This window comes from Crotalus tigris, unplaced genomic scaffold (assembly GCF_016545835.1).
Source record: "Crotalus tigris isolate CLP2741 ecotype Arizona unplaced genomic scaffold, ASM1654583v1 scf7180000022411.5474196:2289641, whole genome shotgun sequence".
In the NCBI taxonomy this organism is placed as follows: domain Eukaryota; kingdom Metazoa; phylum Chordata; class Lepidosauria; order Squamata; family Viperidae; genus Crotalus; species Crotalus tigris.
In genome coordinates, this window is record NW_024099112.1 from 212262 (window position 1) to 234861 (window position 22600).

The 22600-nt window shown below is 35.8% G+C and overlaps 1 protein-coding gene across 2 annotated transcripts in view; it reads right to left on the reverse strand.

The window, feature by feature from the left end:
* ACSS2 (acyl-CoA synthetase short chain family member 2) overlaps window positions 1-22600 on the reverse strand; it is a 51911-nt gene that overhangs the window by 13840 nt on the left and 15471 nt on the right. Inside the window, exons 3-9 of one of the 2 annotated variants that reach the window (XM_039319178.1) lie at window positions 19635-19726; window positions 14402-14505; window positions 13155-13227; window positions 11331-11406; window positions 10542-10656; window positions 6644-6682; window positions 1008-1145 (exon numbers count right to left, since the gene is read on the reverse strand). In XM_039319178.1, coding sequence (XP_039175112.1) covers window positions 1008-1145; window positions 6644-6682; window positions 10542-10656; window positions 11331-11406; window positions 13155-13227; window positions 14402-14505; window positions 19635-19726 — 637 coding nt within the window. The remainder of the gene's footprint in view (window positions 1-1007; window positions 1146-6643; window positions 6683-10541; window positions 10657-11330; window positions 11407-13154; window positions 13228-14401; window positions 14506-19634; window positions 19727-22600) is intronic. The other variant, XM_039319179.1, reaches the window with a different exon arrangement.

A 22600-nucleotide genomic window follows, 5' to 3' on the forward strand; every position in this document is an offset into this window, starting at 1 on the left:
TATATTAAGATATAACAGCCAGCAGAAAATTAGTTTTAACTTGCTGAATTTATCATATTCCAATGCACGTCTACAAGGTATGATCAGATTTTTCAGGAAAATACGAAGTGAAGCTATAAAAACCTAGTTTTTCCTTCAGATGTTAGGACTGGATTGTTAGCAGTACCCTATATATATGCATTTGGAATACTGAGCTTTATCTTAGACACCTTGGCTTTTGTATTTAATGATTTTTAACTGTATATTTGTGTTTTATTTTGGTTTTGTATTATTATTGCCCAGGGTTATTTGCTTATGATAAGCTACTATATAAAATTTCCAAAGAAATAAATAAATTTTCTGAAATGTTCCCTTTAGTTTTATCAATCACTTCACAATTAATTCTTACTGAAAAAGCGCATGTATCTATATCCTATTGCCCACACAGGCCTCTATTTGTACTCTGCCACCCTCCACAGAATTCCACAGTAGACTCATTAGGCTATGATTTGCCTCCCCAATACAGTACATTTAGAATTATAGCATTCTATGTAGGTTTTATAATAAAAAGACAAAACCAGCGCCAATCTTCAATATGCCATTCTTGAAGGTGGGGTGCTCTCTCAGCTTGGTTGTTTTCTTGCAGATATTTCATTACCAAACTAGGTAACATCATCAGTTCTACAAAAAAGAGTGAAATCTGCAAACCTCCACTCCCTTTTAAGGACTAAGCACTAAAGATCCCACAGTTCAACCTTGTGATAGATTCTCTTCTATTGTGTTCAAAGGTGTCAGCTCCAGAGTTTTTGGAGCTCTGCAAATTAATGGAACAGAATGGGCAGAAAACATGGCATTCTTTGATTACATTATTATAATTATCATTGATTCAGTACTCTATCTCAAGTAGAACTATAAACAAATGAAGTCTGAAAACAAAGTGTAGACATAGCACCGAGCAGTAAGAGTATGATTTGACAAAAGCAGTACTGTATTTCTCTAAACACCAGTCCAGGAAAATGTTAACATACCTTCGGTTTCCCTGTTGATCCACTGGTGTAGAGAATAAACAATTCATCTTCTGCATCACACCAGACAGGCTCACACTCCTTGCTAGCATTTTTCATGATGTCATGCCACCAAAGATCAATTTCTGGATCCCAAGGAGTCTGAAGAAAACCACATGCCATAATACTTAAATGCAGTCTAACCAGGAAAAAAACAAATGCACTCTTGCAGCTGAACAAAAAATTATTCCATAATAGCTGAAAAGTCCTGTTTTATCACTTCTAACCTTTGTTATTTGCTACAAAGCTTCATGGCACAATAATACTTGCTTAAAATTGTGGACAATTTTATTTCCTATTTGAATTCAACATATTTGCTATAGCTACTGAGAGACTCCTTTTAATACTACATTTATTTTTCTTGAAAGTAATTATTTATAAAACTGCTAGCTTTATTACTAATATTAATGTACCACTGGAATCGGAACACAAGATATTGATAAAAGAAAAAGACATGCTACTCTAGTAGTCACTATGTCTAAAAACAAGCTCCGTACCCATCACATTAATCCAGTGAGGTGAGCCAATATTTCTAAAATGTGTATACATGTAGAATGGGACTGACTTACAAATCTGTTTAAGCTTAAAGAATCAGCATCGAAGTGAAAACTTGTTAAGATTATATTAATGTTAACCTTCATTGGATGTCATTTGTCTTCAGTGAACTTAATAGAATTAAGATGTACTAGAAAAATCATACAGCCAAAGATTACTACCAAAAAAACAGATATCCACTAAATGGCATCAGATATATATTCTTTCCTGTCATCTTGTGGGCATCCAAACATTTTCAGGCATATTACTCACAACTGGTTTCACCATAATCATTATAACAAGCTTCATTCTTTGTTTTTTTTTTCTTTTCGACCACTTGAATTATGTTTAAGTTTGTATCCAATTCCATATTAAATGTAGAATCGGTTTTTAGTTTTTTTAAGGGCAGATTTTAACCTTGATCTTGGTCTCTTGAATGACCCCTCAGATTTTGATCAATCCCTTCTATCCAGTTAAAACCTTTACATCATTTTACAGTACATCTTACAGTACTCTTCTTCTACTTTATCCCTATAAGCTCCCAATAGTGCATTCCCCTTATGGTAGTCAAGAAAACCTTTAAAAAATGCTTTGAAGATATGCAAATCTGACACAACATGCATTTTAACTCCTCTCTCTAGCAACGTGCACTTTTAGGCAGAAAAATCTTTACCTGTGAAGCACAGGAGGTATCAGATGACATCACAATTTTAAAAAAGAGTCAAAAGGATTTTGCATGCAGAATACTTTTGTCAGTTTTTGACATAATGAAAGATTGTCTATTAATTTTGCTTTGTTTCAAGGAGGCAGCTGTGACATAAAAGATATAAATATTTGAAACAAACAGAACAACCTAAGCAGCATGTCACAATGTCCCATCTTTCTACTGAGAGAAGAACATACTGAAACTAAAAGACATCATTTTGCATGGATATGGGCAACCCTTTGGAAGTCAGCTCTCTCCAGATGTGTTGAAGTACAACTTTCATAATGCCTTCCACATTTGTGAAAAAATAACACACAAGAGCACTTCTGGATTTGCAACATAGTCCTAGTCCAACATTCAAATTACAATCATTCCAAGAACAGCCATTAAAAGTTGACCCACAGAAAATTGACAACCCATGCAGCAGGTTTATTAGTAGCTCTAGCAAATTACACTAATCAACAAATGCTTTGGTTTTTTCTATGCAATTCAGACATGTAAATTAAATCTCTCTAGTAATTTTCACTGTAATCCCTATAGCAGTGATGGCGAACCTTTTAGAGACTGAGTGCTCAAACTGCAACCCAAAACCCACTTATGCATCGTTGAGTGCTGGGTGGATGTGGCCCATTGGGTGGGCATGGCCAATTGGGTGGGCATGGCTGGGGTGGTAACGGCAGACTGGATGGGACTAAAAAGTTCAATCAATCAATTCCAACTTTGCAAGATCTTTTTTTCCCATGAGAAGTTGAAATTGACGGATTGATTGAACCTTTTTTTTTTTTTTTTGCAGATGGCAGCGGAGGCCTAAAGCAAAAAGGTTTTATAAAACCCAGCTGAAGGCCTAGGACTGGGGCGACGGCATGCGTGCCCACAGAGAGGGCTCTGAGTGCCGCCTCTGGCACCCGTGCCATAGGTTCACTACCACTGCCCTATAGTCATATAAATTATTTAACTTTGATAGGTCTATTCCCCCTTATGACAATGGCTGGCAGTATCTCAAAAGGTAATGTCTTTGAAGGAAGCATTTATTTTATCAGCAAAACTCCCCCATGTTGTTAGCTTTTTAAATTTATGTATAATAAGAAATAAATGCTATCTTTAATTACAAAAGAAATGCCCAACATAATTCTGTGTGAAGTTCGTGTATTTTTTAAAAAAATCTGTAAAATGTTTTTAATAACATTAGCTTTTTGGATCCTAAACATAACACTGAGTATTATAATATCAATTAGCTAATGATTTGGATGGAGACACTCAGGCAACAGACAGTACAAAGCTAAGCAAACTGTCACTGTTTGGCAACGAGTCATGATAAGACATATTCATTATCATTTGACACAAGCACCAAACCAGTAATTTTCAGAGCTGAGAACAGAGTTTCAAAAAATTCAGAAATGGAAGCACAGTCTTTCTGCTGATTCAAAATGTAAATCTGGAGGTATAAAAGAAAAAAAAACTTCCAAAAGATTTGTTCTATTTTTGCATGGCTGTCAGATACGGCTTTGTCCTTCACCAGAATGAATTATTTCTAGGCAGTGACCTCTGCAGAGATTTAACATGCAGCCCAAACTGGATAACACTGAATAATCCAATTCCCCACCCCCTGCAAAAAAGCAGCAGAAACAACCATCAGTAGTAGAAGCTGATAGAGGAGCAAGTCAAATGAAATTCAACTGGATATTCAAATTTTTAGGATGTATAGGCTCTTCTTACTTTACTGTAATGATTGAAAATAAAACCTAACCAGAAAATAAGCCCTAGCATGATTTTTCAGAATGCTCCTAACCCAGATTAGTGGGGGCAATATGCTGACTCTGTAAACCGCTTAGAGAGGGCTATAAAGCACTCTGAAGCAGTATATAAGTGCTATTGCTATAAGCCCCACTCCAAAAATAAGCCCCACTTAAGATCATCAGCCAGATGGACGCATTTAGTACCATATTTCCCTGAAAATAAGATCTAACCAAAAAATAAGCTCTAATGCATTTTTGGAGCAAAAATTAATATATCACCCAATCTTATTTACGGGGGAATACGGTATATATTACCCCAGCAGATAATAAGGCAACCAATACAGCCAATCAAACTGAATATATGAGGATGTATTTAAGTTGAAGATATTCTAATTAAATCTCAATTAATTATAAATTCTAAAGAATTTTTAAAATCCAAACAAACATGATTTGTTTGGTTTATTTGACCCAGCTGGGTTTTACTTAAGGCAGCATGTTTAAAATATTAAAGTAAATTGTAATCTTGTCAAAAGGAAACAAATGCGGGATTATGTATCCAGTTCCAACTGAATTTTAAAAATGGTCTTTGAACATTGTAATCCAGATTGCTAAAAAAAAAATACAAAGCTTGGCTATTCAAAAAGACTGGCATGAAAAATCTATACAAGAAGCAACAGTATTTGTACTACCAGAAACTGAATATCCTTATACAAGATTATTTCATCTTCTCTACACAGCCTAAGATTCACTGAAAGAAAGAATAAAATTACTATGATAGAAAAGAAACAATTAAATAGATCTAATGTAGTTTTTTTCACTCTATGTACAATTTCTTTATGAATTATCTCGTTTTACCAAATAATTCCTTTCCTATATCGTGTTTAAAAAAACAGTTTATACAAGCACCTTCAAATTGGGATCAGAAAGTCATTATAGAGATTCTGGATTCCTGGAAAAAAGTAGTTTGCCAAAGCAAATCATTTTATAACAATATCATGATGTTAACTAATACCAAAGAATGAGAAAACTTTGTATTCACCACCATTATCCCTTCCTCATAGATATTCCCACCCTCTTCTGTAAGTTTGCAACCCCTGACTGGCAATGCTTTTTCTTTCTTGAGAATATAATCATAGCCTGATTTTATACATTTCATCAATCCATTGTATTCTCTAACCACGGTTTGTTATACAAGCCACAATGACACACCACATTGCTAAAATCACACTTTACAAACTGTAATGGTTGAATTCCCAAAATATACTCTGCCAAAACCTTGTCAATCTAAGTGTGGCTTAGTGGAACGTGAGAATCTAGTCACCATTGGAAAATATTTCAAAAATAATCTGGCTCATCTAAACTCCTAATGCAAGAAATCTATCTGTAGAAAAGCCCATCAGGTAAACATCCAATCTTTTTTAACACCAAATAAAGATTGGTTTCCACAGTATGCATTATTAGAAAGCTTCTCTATGTTTTCCAAATTTACGATTCCCTCTCTTCCTCCATCAATGAATATGACTATCATGTTGCATCTTACTCTTCTCTTCTGAATACCATAATCAACTTCTCCAAACATGTTGAATTTCTTCAAAGCTTTCCCTTCTCATTTTTATCACCCTCTCCACCTCATTCCACTTTATAACTACCCAGATGCTTTTGTTGAAAATGATTACACAGAAAATGAAAATATTCTAAAAAATATTTTACAGGCCACATAATTAAAAATAGAAGATTTCATGGAATTTGGTTAAAGGCTGTTTCAGAGCAACTTTCTTCAGACGTACAGTTAATGCAACTTGACTGTAGTCTATAAACTCTAGGCTGTAATACAGTAGTAAATTATGCCTGTTATCTGTTTGTAATCAACCAGTTGCTTCACTTACTATCATTGATATCACAGAGCGTTGTAATTATAAAATTCAATTAGCAATACTCTTTCCAATATTCAGACACAGAGCTAGTTTTCTAGAATTCTTCTTTAGAAAATAACAATTTTTCACAACTGATAACAAATGTGAAATGATCTTACACGCAACTTATCAATACTAGTACTTCAATTAAGTTTTGCCAGTCAGTGATGAAAAATAATGCAATCAAGAATTACAAGCTCAATGTTCAAACTCTTTCAAACAAGAATATGCAGTTTGTATGTTGTTTGTGAAAGCAAAAACGAGTCATCTATCAGAATGGAGGTACTCTGATTTAAACCATTCTGCACAATCTCAGTATAATTAAATCCAGAATATGAGCTGGCAGTTGCAACTGAGCTTATTTCCAAGGAATCATTCAACCTTTAAGGATACAGATTCTCTTATGGTCTTAATACAAAAGTAAATCCCATTTAAACTTTAAGAAAAAATAAAAATTGCTAAAATTGATAGCACCACAAAGCAGTTAGTTTCGCTACCCCCTAATCCCAGGCTATTGAAATGTGGCTGAAGTTCCCTTCAACCCGTTGTGAGAGTGATGCCCCCAACAACCATGCAGGTGCTGGAATGAGGTTAAAAGGCCAGACATTGCAGTGAGAGAGCAAAAGAGCAGACAAGAGAAGAGCTGTGCTGGACGTGGTAAGCAGAGCAGAAGGACGCCATGAAAAAACTTCTGCTACACACAGTAAATACCTTTGGCTGGACTTTCTTTGAGCTCTCAGTCTTTTTTTCCTGCCAAAAATTCACAGAGAAGATACAATGTTTGAGAAGCAGTCAGACTGAACTTGGGCACTTATCAACTGTAAATGCCATGATAGCAAAGATGGGTTGTATAATTAGAAAGCTGAATACCGTGGAATAAAGTGCTTTTAAAAAAAAAAAAAGAACACGAAGGAAAAATTGTACACAAGGGATCTGATAACCTATCAATATCAGCTTAGCCAATTTCATTTCAAAAATCATTTCCCTCCCCCCCCCCCACAGGAAGCAGGGCTTTTCCATGTGACTGGTTGGCCCCTCTAATCCAGAGCTTGTATTTTGTATAAAGCCCATCCATTCCTAAATGGCAATTCCTACATTAGAGCAAAACTGCTAATTGACAAAGAGTGTAAAGATCCATGAAGTATTATTCCTATTTATTTAAGGTGTATATTAGAGGCTCCGTGAATTAAATTATTAAACTTTCCACCATTCCTTTCTCCAAACAAAGCCAAACAGCCAATGAATGTGTTGTTATATCAAGGCAATCACTTTGCCATAGTTTGGTGGCTCTTGATTAAATCCAAACCAGATAAATTCTCTTATTCTAAAGCAGGAACAGGCCAGGAGATTGATAGATTCCTGGGGATCCTGAAATGGATCTGCAAGGATTTCTGATTTTCCAATTGGTTGACAGTAACAATAAAGCTTTCTCTCCCCTTCTCTTTTTTTTTTTTGTTAAATATGTGAAATAAAGTTATAAAGTTTGGAAAACAGAAATGTTTGATTTTGACATGCATATTTCCTGGCTAACAGTGCTGGGGTGTATGTGTCTTATTTCTTTTCCATCTCCTGATTTTTGTTACACCTTCTTGATGAAGAATGATGGAGGAGTTGAAGTTTTTGCCATTTTGGTCAATTCTACCCTGGCTAATCTTGAAAGACTAAACCAGAATGTAAGCTAGTTGTCACTTGGATAGGAGACCACCAAGAAATCTCAGAGTTGTGGGCTTGGACAAGAAAGTAAAATGAATCCTGGATTAAGTAATGGCAAACCACTTCGATCTTTTTTGCTAAGAAAACTACATAGTTATATCATCAGCATGCATTAAACTTGGGAAAAAAATATTATTCAGTAGTTGATATTAGTTTTTCATAAACTAATGCAGCAGGGATTACTTTTTATGAATTGCCATGTATAAAAGATACTAAGATTAGTCTGAGAAGTGAAAGGAAATTCCTTTGACAGGCAAACACATACCCATATTCCACTATTTCCTACCTAATCAATTAGATGAACCTCAATGTTGTAATAAATACAATAAGAAAAGTTTGTCATTCTAAGGGAAAGAGTGGTGCTAATAGAGTACCAACCCTTCTTTTCACTAGACTAGACATACCCAATTCTTGTAGCCATTCTTCATATGTTTTAGCCTCCAGTCTCCTAAATATCTTTGTTGCTCTTTTCTGCACTCTTTCTCGAGTCTCAACTTCTTTTTTATATCATGGAGACCAAAACTGGATGTAGTATTCAAAGTGTGATCTTACCAAGGCATTATAAAGTGATACTAATCAGTAGGGTTTTACAATATAATCACTTTAGAATCTTGATGTATTTTCTTTGATGTATACCAAAACTAGAAAGCTATTCTGCAATTGTAGTTAAGCTTCCTTCTTACCAGAACCACTTGAGGAAATAGGTAGTAATCATCTGAATCTAGTTCACATTTCTTCATTTGCTTTATCATCGGAACTGATGCAACAATCTATTTTACTAGAGTTCAAATAGCTACAGAACAGCAGAGGCTTTATCTATTGGATATACAATGCGTCCCAGCCTTTTCCTGTATTCTCCTGATGCACCAGACAATGTTTCTCATAACTTTTTGCCCAATAAGAAAGAGGATATTGGCAAAGGACTATGACCAACAGCTTATCTGAAGACCCTAATATAGCAGACGTACATATCTACCAATAGTGTCTATCAGAATTTACAATCAACACTCAGGGATGCCTTTTCTCTTTCTGTTTCTTATGTTTCTACTGTTCTGACCTTTTTAAAATTGGTACTAGTTTGGCATGGTCAATAAATGCATACTTGGCTGCCAATCCTGATCTCTTCTGGTAACAAGTCCATGTAAAATATTCATGCTTCTGTATTCTAAGTGTTATGGAAGCCAATGACAAGCACTTGGTATAGTGCTGCTATTAATGGATACGAGACTTGTCATGTGCTAAAAATAGGGTCTATATTTGATGAACAGCAAAAGCTCAGTGAGATGGTACACCCATATCTACCCAACATACTTCAGTCTGGAAGTAGGGGCTCACATAATAGAAGGCATCTTCCATTTCTGCATTTATGAAACCAATACATTAAGAAGAAAGCTACACAGTCCTCTTTACCACATCAACATTTAGGTTTGAGGAATATTCAGTTTTGTGATCTCCTCCATCACTAATGAATTGTTAAACAGTACAACCCAAATACTTATTAGCTTAGTGAGAACTAGGTAAAAGTCAACAACAAAACTTCTCATTAAACTGTGACTGAAATATAAAAGTTCATAATTGCATGTTTAAAATAAGATATTAATTGCAAGACGAGGGTTGCTTGGCTTATATGAATATTGTAAAAGATTATGGTTATTTAATTGGAGAAGAAATGTCCCCAACAGAGAAAGTAGCTTTAAATTCATAAACTTTCCAAGAAACACAGAACTCCTTTACTAGTTTGGAGATGTGACAGGAGCAACCAGTTACTATTTATTAATAAGGCAGCACAAGATCAGTAACGATAATAGACAGATAAATTGATTAGTCTATAGGAGGACATAGAATATATTTATATGATATATGTTTGAGAGCAAGCAGTGGTCAGTCCTCAAAGATATCAAAAAGACAAAATAAACAATTACTGTGTCAATGGTTATACTAACTAATATATTTGACAGATATGGTGGAATTTTAACCCCAGAGTTCCCAGCCAGCATGGCAATTTTAGGAGTTGCAGTTGAACTAGATTGGAGAATACTTGGTTTAATGGATTGTTGGATGCTGATTTTAAAATATGTCTTATTTCCACTAGCAGCAGAAACTCTGTGCAAACAAAAACGTAAGAGATTCTGAATTACCATTCATATACCATTGTACTTTTTCCCTTAAACTTGGAAAAATGACTTTCCTTGATTAAAAAGGGAAATATCCTAAAGGGAATAAAATACATAGACTAGTAATTGCAGCTTGCCATCTGCAAGCCTAAGTGTGTTGATGAAGATAGCCTGTCTCCCAGTCTAGATCTAAAGAACACTGAGAGAACATTCACAGACTTAATTTTATCATACAAATATGTTAATGAATTCTTGCTGTTTTCAAAAAAACCAGGAAATAAATGTAACATATTTTTAGATCTTTAGTAAACATGGTTTTCTATATATGCTATGGTGATAAATTAATTTTAAAGAGTTCCAGAATTTTAAAGAGTTCCAGAACTTCTACAGAAGAGAAGAGAAGGGGGGAAAAATGTAACTTTAACTTACATTAACCATTTTTGTTGTATGTTACAGACCACATGTACTTACCATGAAAAGATTATATAAAATTGAAAAGACAAATATTGTCTTCTGTGATCAATAACAGCATCGACATCATTCATTATCAGAAAGATATCCCACTGGCAACAGAAAGATTATCTCCCCATCTCAGCTCCCTGCAATATTGAATTGCTCCTTAATTGCCAGTGGGGCACTTCAGAAATGAAGCACAACCTTGAGGGCAAAAATCTGAATTCCCTTTAGCATGATAGTTAGGATATGCAAGATATTTCTCTTTCTCTATAACAAAAATGCCTGCTCAAGCTTCACAGATCCACTGCGTTTACACAGTAACTCACTTGCACACTCTGACAGATTCTTTTCAAAGGTGGAGACTTGCTGTTTGACCCATCTTGAACTAGTTCATCTCTTCCTAGATGCTTAACCACAATGCATCTTTCCAGAGAGTTACTCCTAAAGTAGAAGAAAGATGAATCCATGAACATGAATCACTTGAAGAAAATCTTGAATGATCCTGATATTTTAGTTCAGTAAACAAGCTAAATTAAACAAGTAGGATAGTTTATGTGGATAATAATAAACAGTAATATTTAAAGAAACTTTATGGTTCACAGCTTCCAAATTGCCTTTGAGGGCTACCCTATGAAGTCAACCCATAACATGACAAGATCATTTGACTTTTATTGTCATTTCAAACTATTACTTTGGGAATACATTTTTACACACACACACACACACATATACCTATATATTTCCTCACACATGATGTAAGAAATTATGGAGAGGCTAGAAGGTAATTGAAGGGAAAATAAGCAGCTTATTACAAATGCCAATTCAACTCAGATTCCAAGAAAACTGGAAGAAGCATTCAAATCATTCCAAAAGACTCCCTTAATGAACTCACAATAAATGAGGTTGGAAATTCCTTTAGAAGTTTTCAAGTTTCTGCATTTACCCAAGACTAACATAAAAACTATCCTACTGAAATTTGTGCAATTCTTGCTTCCTTGATCTTCTGTCTGGAATGCTAGGGTATTTTTAAAGCTACAATACATGCTTTTCTATTCATAAGGAAACAAATATATCACAAAATCCCTTCATTAAAAAGAGTCTTTGAACTTACTTACTTAGCTTTACACTTCTGCAAGGCTTCATCAGCTATCTGCTTCAGGTTAATCAGCTTATCACCTCTATAAAAGGCATCTAAAACAACAAGTAAATCATTAAAGTGGCTCATCAGGCCAGGCCCTTGAAGGTTATCCGTCATAAAGGAGGGACAGAATAGTTTAAAGTAAAAGAAGCAGAGAACAATGGATTTAAGGGAAAGGCCAACGCAGTAACAGCAGCAGTTTCTTCAAAATTCAGAGACCTTGAAAGGGTCTGGGTTAGAGTTAGATTAGGGAACAATCAGAACAAACTGGATGAGCTTTGTCATACCTTAGTTCTGGTAATGGCTTCCTTGTTATTTCATGACCAAATTAACAGAATAACAAAGTTGGAAAGGGTCTTAGAGGTCTTCTAATCCAACCCCCTCCTCAAGCAGGAAACCCTATACCATGTTTCTCAACCTTGACAATTTTAAGGCATGTGGACTTCAACCCCCAGAATTCCACAGCCAGCATTGCTGGCTGTGGAATTCTGGGAGTTGAAGTCCACATGCCTTAAAATTGTCAAGGTTGAGAAACACTGCCCTATACCCTTCCAGACAAGTGGCTGTCCAGTCTCTTCTTAAAAACCTCTTGAATAACTTGAACAACTTGAATAGCTGAATGTATTTTGTTACAAATTAAAACATAAAGTTGCAGGATCCATTCTGAGTGGATCACCAGGACCAGAGGTTTAGTCTTCCAAGCTTTTGGACTCATGTCGGAGCCCATCCTCAGGGAACCTCTCTCTCTCCAGAATATGTGCATGGGGTGTTCTATGCATAGTATTTTATGTGGTGCCTGCTTGTGTGTGGCTTTTAGTTAATTGGGGTGTTGTGTTGTAGCACAAGAAAACAACCACCAAGGACTTAATAGCCAACCATCAACACCTCAATTAACAACTAAAAGCCACACACAAGTCACCACATAAAAGCCACAACAACCAGGCACCACATAAATACTACTGTATAGGACAGTGGTGGCGAACCTATGGCACGCGTGCCATAGGCGGCACCCAGAGCCCTCTCTGTGGGCATGCGTGCCATGCCCCAGAGATGGTGAGGGATTGGCCCCTGCCGCCCTGGCCCCTGCCCAGCCAGTCTTCCATGACCACTGTGGCCATGCTCACCCAGCACCCGGTGATAAATAAGTGAGTTTTGGGTTGCAGTTTGGGCACTAGGTCTCTAAAAGGTTCGCCATCACTGGTATAGGACAGCCCAGTGCACACATTCTGGAAAGAGAGAAGTTCCCTGAGGATGGGCTCCAACATGAGTCCAAAAGCTTGGAAGACTAAACCTCTGGTCCTGGTGACTGACTCAAATTGGATCTTGCAACATTATCCTGGGACAGGTATATTTGCCTTCATTCATAAAACATAATGGTTCTAAAAGTTAAATGAGAGTAGTTCTTACAAATCTGAAATCATTTATTTTATTAGGAAAGGATCATCTAATAAAAAGCAATAATTGAGCAATCCATGGCTTTTCAAATGTAAGGCCTGCTTTTTTTTACCAGAGCATTTTTCTGCTTTATGACAGCTAAGAAAATTGATTAACTATTTTTAAAAATACTTTGGACATTAGACCATAGCAACAAAAGTTATAAACGGTTATAATTCTATTTTACCAGGATACTATGCTATATTGACAATAGATTGATCAAACATATTCCTGCGTGTTTTAACCAGGAAATAGGTCTTTCCTTTATTTCAAAGATGAAGAGTATAAAGTTATCATTAATTATAAATCCAATTAGGTTATGCTGATTATATACAAATTATCTACAGGTTATCAAAAAGCTATTTACCTGCAGTTATGAGAAGCGAGCAGTTGGAATCTAGAATCCTCTCACTAAGAGATTCTGCTGAAAAACCTGCAAACTAAAATCATAATCACAAATATAACTACTGAACAGCAATAACCACAACGATGCCAATTTGGACTATGTTGAATAGGATTTCTGACTACAAGTAGGAATAATGCAGAAATAAATGTTTTAGCTAATTAGTTAATAGATGATTGAAAACTGTTTCACAATCCAGCAGAACTCCTTAGAAGAAAATCTTTGTTACAATCAGTGAGAAATGCATTGCAGACAATTATAATTACAAATTGTATACATGTTTCATTGAAGTCTAGCTTGATCAAAACCTCTGCTCTTTTCCTAATGTATAAACACACTATTGAGCACACAGCAAATAAATAATGTGCTATGGACTGATGCTTTGCAATTGCTGTTGAATTATTTAATGCAATGTTTTGGTTTTTTTTAAAAAAAAAAAAAATCCAGATGGGAGAGAGAGCCTGATTCATTGTCTGTCCCTGATATTTGGGAGAGACAATGAATCAGAGCAAACCTGATCCCTCACTTCATTGAATAAGCACTTTGGAATTTTTTCCAGAATCTTCTGAAAGCCAAGGAGAATTACAGCAAAGGTCCTTTACACAGCCAAGGTCCTTCACAAATTGACCTTTACACAGGTCAATGTGAAATTATTTTCCTAAAAAGGCTGCTTACAAATTTAGCGAGATTTTTTAAAATTAAATTTAAGCCTGAGGTCCTCTTTAGAAAACAAGGTGATTAATCAGCATCTGCTTAGTCAAAAAGGGCATAGTAACATACCCACTCCAGAAAGTAACTCAAAATCACAAGCTATCTTAGTTTAAATTACTACCTATGTCATAGTTCATTTCAATTAGGTGTTATTGTACAGTACCTGATCTGCAAAATGCAGACAACCATTAATTGGCAGCATGGATTTAGAACGTATTGTATCATCTGTTGTTCATTTTGATTTTCATAACGCACACAATAGCCCGAAATTCAATTAGTAATAGTAATAAAGTTGGAAGGGATCTTGGGGTTCATCTAGTCCAACCCCCTGCTCAGGCAGGAAACCCTATACCATTTCAGACAAATGACTGTCCAGTCTCTTCTTAAAAACTTCCAGTGTTGGAGCATTCACAGCCTCTGGAGGCAGGTCGTTCCCATAGTAACCCATAACCTTCAAGGATATAATCCAATAAATATTTTTGTTGAATACATATTCCTACCACAATGGAATGAAGTGCTCCAATTCTGGCACAAGCTAGCATAGCGACCACCAACTCAATTATCATTGGCATGTAGATGGAAACTCTGTCTCCTTTCTTCACGCCTGTAAAAAAAAAAAAATCTCAGATCAGTCAACTAAAATAATTTTTTCAGTCAGCCATGCAAACATCATCATAATACTGAAAATAAAATGAACTTATTGAGCATTCATTAAAAATGAAATTCTGATGCCTGCTCAAAAAGAATGAATATATATATATATATATATATATATATATATATATATATATATGTATGTATTTATGTATCCATACACGTACACACACACACATATATGTATATATGTATATATGTGTGTGTGTATATATATATATATATATATATATATATATATATATATATATATATATGTATATATAATATTAATCACAGTCCATTTTGAACACATAGAAAAAAAAAGTCTTGAGAATTAGCTAGGTTGATCCCATAAGGTACAAAGTTATTATAGAATCTAGTTGTTCTGCTTTGGATACACGAAGCCTCCTCCCAGATGATAATAAAGAAAATCAGTCATGGAGAGGATGTGTAGCATTCTGTTATTATTGCCTTATAAAAAGAGAAATGTAGCAACAATTAATGTAAATGCACAGGAGGATTTATTTGTTAAGCATGCCTGTTGGCAGAATTCTGCCTGAAAGGTGATATGAGTGAAACTCAGGAAGAGATTGTGGCTTTATACTAAGCCAGGGGTTTATAGATTAGATTTTGCTTTTCAACATGTCACTAAGAAATAAATGAGGCAGTTTATTGTATGTATATTGATTTAAAGAAAGTGCATGATAAAGGAAATATTTGAGTTATGGAATGTTTTGTGCAGGTATGGAGTTAGAATGCAGCAGAACCTATGTATGATGCAGATAGATTAATGTGGGAATAATGCTTAGTCAATGATTAACCCTAATCTTACTATTTAGGACAGGAGTAATCAACCTTGGCTCTTTTATGACTCATGGACTTCAACTCCCAGAATTCCTGAGCCAGCTAAGCTTAGCTGGCTCAGGAATTCTGGGAGTTGAAGTCCACGAGTCATAAAAGAGCCAAGGTTGACTACCCCTGATTTAGGACAAGGATCATATTTATGGATAAATGTGTAAGAAATGCATTTTGAATACCCGTAGGCACTCAAACACTTTTTATCAAATGGAGACCTGAGAGAGATTGGAAGGTCCGTTTTCCTGCCAGTGGGGGAGGAATGGAGCGTTCCTTTCCATTTCTGAAGTGCCCCACTGGCAGGCCTTTTCTCAAGCCCTTTCCTGGTGACAACGGAGCCCCCGGAGGGAGCACACCTCGTTTTGTGGCTCCGTTTTTGCCGGGAAAAGACTTTTCTCAAGCCCGTGCACACAGAGCTTAAGTCACACAGAGTTTCAGTCACACGGAGCTTCAAAATGCAGCAAATCCCTGCATTTTGAATAGCCCCATAGGTGCTCAAACACTTTTTATCCAAATGAAGACCTGAGTCACACGGAGTTTCCAGCAGTCACATGAAGCATTCCTTTCCAATTCTGAAGCGCCCCACTGGCAAGCACATGGATCTTCCAATCTCTCTCAGGTCTGTGTCTGGATAAAAAGTGTTTGAGTGGCAGCAGCTTGAGTTTCTCCACTCTGTCCAAGTGGAAAGAAGCAGAAGCGCAGAGCGGGATTGCTCTCAATAAGGCTGGTGCACATGAGTCGAGCAGCGCACCCGCATCTTCTTGAGAGCAATCCTCTGCTTTCTTCCTTTGACGGAGCAGAGAAATTGATGCTGCTGCTGCCACTTGAGTGGGGAGGAGAACAAGGGGAAGAGCAGTTAGGATTTGTGCCACCAGCCGGTCAGGCAAAGAGTAGGTTGGGCAGGGTGGCTGGCTGGCTGGGGAGGGGAGATTGTGGCCAGCACCTTGGATGCCGGTGCAAGGGGACTCGCCCCATGATGCCTCCCTGCTCAGTTGAAAGCTTTGTTCCTGCCCTCAAACCAAGGCTGGCACATGTGAGCGAGCAATGCACCCGTGCCACAGACGGCATTGGTTCCTGCGCCTGGCTAACTTCAATTCACACTTTGCCCCATAGGCATGCAAATGAAGCAAATACTACCCCCCCCCTCAGAATGGAAGCTTCTGGGGGCCATGATCTATTTTGCAGCAAATTTGTGTTTGAACTCACACGATATTACAGCACCCAGGAGCTTCCATTGTTGGTGCAAAAAGCATTTCCAAGCCGTCTCTCCTCTCCCTCAAAGGGAAAGAAACCATGGCAAAGATGAGACAGATTTTGCAAGGTGAATCTGGCGCAACAGGAATGAAGGGGGAAACAGTTGTGGGGAGTGGGGGGGAAATGGGGGGAATATTGCAGAGCTTCTGTGATTGTTCTTAAGGGCGAATGATTGCCATGGTGCTCCAATATTGGTAATTTGGGTTTTGCTCATAAACACTAAGGGGCACTGGTCACGTAACTACGAACAAACGTTAAGTGAATGCTCGTAACTCAGGGATTACCTGTAATCACCTGCATTTTGAAGAATAATTGGGCTACAAACATCTTCATATATTTGCTAGCTCTGTGCCAGATATCAAGCAGACAACAGGTGACAGTAATGATTTCAAACACAGTTACTGGCTTCATGCATACTGCCTTATTCATCAGTATATTTCTATTCTATTATTAAGGAGTACTTTTGTGTAATTGGTTAGGAATGTACTGCTTGACAAATTTTAGGCTTCATTTAGGGTTGAAAGTTATCAACATGTATTTAGCATATCTCAGAACAGGAAGACACTCTGATTTATAAAATGTGTACAAAAATACAAAACACTGCTGTCAAAATTACACTCCTGGTTCTTAAATGTTTCAAGCTAAATACCAGGAATGGAGAGTCTCAACAAATACAGGAAATTGTTCATTGTTCATAAATTTATTAAGAGCATACAGGGAACCACCTGATCTCAGGAGTGGAACTTTCCATTAAGATCAATAGGCCTGCTATAACCTTATTGTCTTTAAATAATGACTGAATAAAAGTAAACTAAAATATGCATATGGAATAGGGTATGCTTAGCCATCTTCATTTTAAAAAGTATACCCTTTCCTTTCAACCAATGTATCTCGCAAAGATGTAAAAATCTTATCTGACTGAATTCAAAAGAAGTTTTAATCCTGTTTCAAACGTGGACTAAAAGGAATTGGGACAAGGTGGCAAAGTTGAAGTTAATACTAAACTTTCTGTAGCTTAACAATATACCAGAAACAGAGCCCAAATCTGGTTACTAAAGAGCTACTGATGGTTATAAAAATTATAGTCTTAATTATGGCTGTAAAACCATTAAAATAAGGCTAATCATCATAATAAAAATTAAGATATCGATTGTTAGCATAGGAACATTCCAGTATATCCACAAAATCACCCTCTAAAGTTTAAGTTAAATACAATTCAAATTCAGATGATCATCAGTTGTAGATGGGAAGGATTAGAAGATAACATTTAATGGTCAGACAACATAGACAACTGTGGGACATAACCTCCTTTGGTCTATTCTCACATGATCAGGAACCTGGTGGCATAGCTTCTTATTTTTCTTCCCAGATGATATGCTAATTTCAAGTGCACAACAAAGTCACACTTAATAATTTCATTGTGGATGAAAGAACTGACCTAACATGTAGAATAATGGAGTTGCAATGAATCTCAGGAGACATCTAATCTAATCCCCTGCTGAATATTTAGACCATGGTAGACGAACTGGATGACGCAGATTTTACCCTAATCTGTCCCCAATGGAGCCAGCTTTTTCACTGCAATATTAACCCAACTTCTCTCCAAACTAGAGCAGAGTATAAGGTTTTTTACTGGGGTTAAATTAATAAGACAGATGAAAATGCTGTTTGATATATCACTCACAGCTATCCTGGAGTTCTCAAACACTGAGATGGCCTCTGAATGGTACTGTAAAACTCCTGAACTATGATCTTGGTACTTCAACATTGAGACTGATGTCACTCTAGTAAGGAATTTCATAGCCTCCATAAAAATAGTTGTTCTCTCTTCAATTACAGATAACAACTTAGGTCATAGGATACTCTCAATTTAATTTTTGCTTTGCAACATGAGAATGATGACAGCCTAGATACTGGGATCACTTTGCTCTACTGGTCAAGCTATCACTTGGTGAACTTTTATCATTATCCCTCTCTGGAACATGTGAAGGACCTAAAAAGAATAATTCTCTCCTGAAACATATAGAATATAATAAGCTCTTCAAATGAGCTAGAAAAATGCACTAGATTGGATCACCATTGATCCACTCAAAACTCCCCTATGGAAAGAAGCTAAACAGGCCACTGGCATGATTATACCTAAATCTCCTAATCACCATTGTGAAATCAGGCTTTCTTCCTGGCTTTATGGAGAGTTCTGGATGATGAAACCCATTAGGAGATTAATAGAGTACAAATGGTGTAAGTCCACTACATGCTGACACAATACACATTAGTTCACAAACTGCTGACTCTGCAGAAAAACTTATAAAGGTGATCTGCTATTTTGTAGTGTCCATTGTATCTGCAAGTAGCACAGTTTTTAAGACAGTTAAGAACTTACAATACTACCATCTGCTCTTGAAATTTTTACCTTAAAACCCTTGGAGACCTGCTGTGACAAATTTGTGAGGTATTTTGAGGATACAATTCAAGGAGTAATTCTCAGTTTTCCAGGCCTGAAAATGTGGACAAGAACGTGGGTTCAAGGTACCTAAGAGATAGTCTTCACTTCTTCATTCACTAAGATTATCAGGAAAGGATTAGATTTTTATGCCAAAGCTGTCCTCATGCATTTTTTCACAGGCAATCATTTTCTGTGATGGTACCTGTACTCTGAAATCTTCCTAACCCACCAAAACCAGAGAGGTGTCTATATCTTTGGTTGCACTGAAGATTTATCATTTCTCTCAAGTCATCCTTGTTAGAACATTGGATTAATGGACTTGATTTGTTTTTCTTCCCTCTGATGCTTTTTTTAATGATATTGCTTTAATTTATTTTTATATTTTAACTGTTTTCTGATTTATGGAAAAGATATAAATATAAAGAAAAATCATGATAGCTGTTTAAAGGTTGTGTCCTCTCTGCATAGCTTGGGAAGAAAACCATCAATTCATAGTTGGGGACAGCAAGTGACTATTACTCTATTCCTATAGCATTAGATACCTTGCTCCCGAAGAACATTGGCAAACTGGCAGACTTTGCTCAGCAATTCACTGTATGTAATTTTCATGGCATCTCCTGGTTCATTTCCTTCCCTTTAAGAAAAGATAAAAGATGTATGAATACAAAAAAAATGTATAACAAATCTAACAAATTTTTTGACTATAAACCAAAACTAATAAAGTAGGTTGGTGTTCTTTCTATGGAAACAGTGAATAGTTTATGCCACCTTGGAAATCCTATCTATAGACGAAGACCACAAAATAATAGACAATTATGGAACTATACATTCCAATTTCCAAAGTATACATTTACATTAACATAGTAAGATCTGTTACTGCTTTCTGACTGGTTGCAATTTATCAAAATATTAGTTCTCTGATTTTAAATGGCAAGTTCCTAAGTATGAGAAGTTAAATAGAAAATGTCTTCTTTTCCCATCTTTCTTTTCATGTTCTAAATTTGTGCAAAGAATATGTTGGTACTGATGACCTATATATGTCTGGATAAAGAACTAGGAATCTTTTAACATTACACCAATTTGAATATGAATAAAAGCAATCCTATACATATTTACCTGGAATCCTATGAAACCCAAAGAGGGAACTTCCAAATAGCCATGCACAGAATTGCAAGCACATTTCTTAAGGAAAGAAATCCTATAAGAACGTGTGAAAGGATTAATTTGCTATTTTGTGTAAAGGTATCTGTCCCTAATTTGGGAATAGGAATCTGACACCTTAAATCATATGGAAAAGGCATAATTCTGTCCTATATAGTAGCAGATGTTGGTTTAGCTTTCCAAATAATTTTTGCTGCTTTTCTGTAGAAAATTAGCATTGTTTTCTAAATGAATGGCAGAAAATATTTATCAGCCAAGCGCAAGTCTTTTGTTCCGGACTGCCCACATACAAGTAACAAATAGTATGAACCTTTTGTGATTTTTATAAATCTATATGAAAGATAGCATTTAGTTTTGTACCCATGCTCAGTCTAAATATCAAGAGCTCCTAAAATAACAAATATAGCCATAGTTACTTGAGCAAGGATACAGACTCTTATGAAATGCTGAAGAGAGGGATCAGCAATCAGTCAGTAATTAAAACTGGCATATATTTCTGCTTTGCAGATACAGCTAAGATCATGCAAAATATGGGAATGCAGCCAGATTGTTAATAAATTTAGGGCTTTTAGACTATTCCTTTTATTAAATATTACTTGTAATCAACACTCATTATCTCTTAACCAACCAACTGACCAACCCTTCATCAACTGCTAATGTCCTGTCTGCATTAGGTCTTTGTGTTCCTATAATTTTTAACAGAAATAAGAAACAACTGGAGGAGGCAGAGCAGTCATATGTTCAGAAAAACATATTTTTCAGTACAATACTCCAAATTGAATGTAACAAAAAGGCAACATAAAAGCCACATACTTCTACATGATAACAAAATGCTGCTTAATTAGTGGTTAAAGATTCTACCCCAGATGCTTGAAAGTTAGTGTTCAGACAAGGCAGCATCTGTGGGATGGTAACTATAGGAGCCTGGGGGAAGAAAAGAACACCCCAAAATCTCCAGAGATTTATACCTGTAATACATTTTAAAAGTTTACCTTCATTTTAAAACACTAAAATCATTTTGCATAATTTGGGCAGTGTAGACTGTAATTGAAAAAGGTATTCATTCTTTGTTTTACTGTTTTGAATTTTGTTTTCTATGATAAAACAATAAATTTAAATTTTAAAAAAGGTATTATTTCTTGCCTACAGATAAAGACTTGGCACATAATATAAATCATCAAGGATACTGAAGGGCATGTTAAAGTTACAATGATACAAACTTAGCATAAATTAAAGTCATAATTTTTCAAATACGGAATTCACAAAATAAATCTGAACAAGAAAAAATAAAACTCTTGAATAAAGCCCAAATCTAACTGATGCAATTTTTTTCATTTAAACAGAATCATTGATTTAATTTTATAAGGTGAGCAGAGCTAGTCAACTTGTAAATGTAAAATTAGCTTAACTAGCATTTATTAGAAGCCAATAACCTTTCATCTGTTGTGAAAGATGATGGCCCAATAATCAGAACATGATATTGCAAATCTGACTCTTTACCACACAATAATTGGAGGTTACTACATTTTCTGAAAGCAAGATGGACAAAGGATAATGATCACATTTTGAAAGCCTGAAGATCCCTAATAAAGGCAATTGAAATATTTCAAAATGGTTTGGCCTTAACATGATCTCCTGCACAATACAATATTAGCAAGTTCATGTCCATTTATTTACTTAAAGCTAAGGTGACAGATGGTAAAACACAAGACAAGCTCAGCACTGAAGACAGACCATGAAAAATTGATCCCACTATTCTTTTACAGATAGCCAAAGTAATTAGAAGACCAAAAAAGAAAATGAAAATAAAAGCCGTTCTGGTACTAGCCGCCAATGCAAGTTCACTTAAGGAAGAAGCAATTATGCCTTTCACCAATATATTCTCTGTAAACTTTCTTTCCCACAAAACTATATTAACAAGATATTATAGATACCACAATATAGTATCAATAGAGAGAGAGAGGAAGAGATTGCTTATAAATATAATAGGATGGGTTTACAAAAATATGTATTCTTTCTGATGTTTGGATCTATAAATACAAAAACACATTAATCAACCATTCAGAGTCCACTATAATTGGGGGGCTAATAAATTTAAATAACAATCTGTAATTCTGGACATGATTAAATGTGAATGGCAATATCTTTGCTTTAAAAAAAGTTACATCAATAATGTTAGAGATGTTGAAAGGGCATTTGACTCACAAAATCTTTTGCAAGAAGTTTTCAACATATACCATGAACAAGTCTGGTTACTTTGTGTACTTCTTTCTATTATGTACTCTTTGGAACTGCAATCAGGCATTCTCAGAACTAGAACTTCTACACCTGTTCTCATTTATTCACA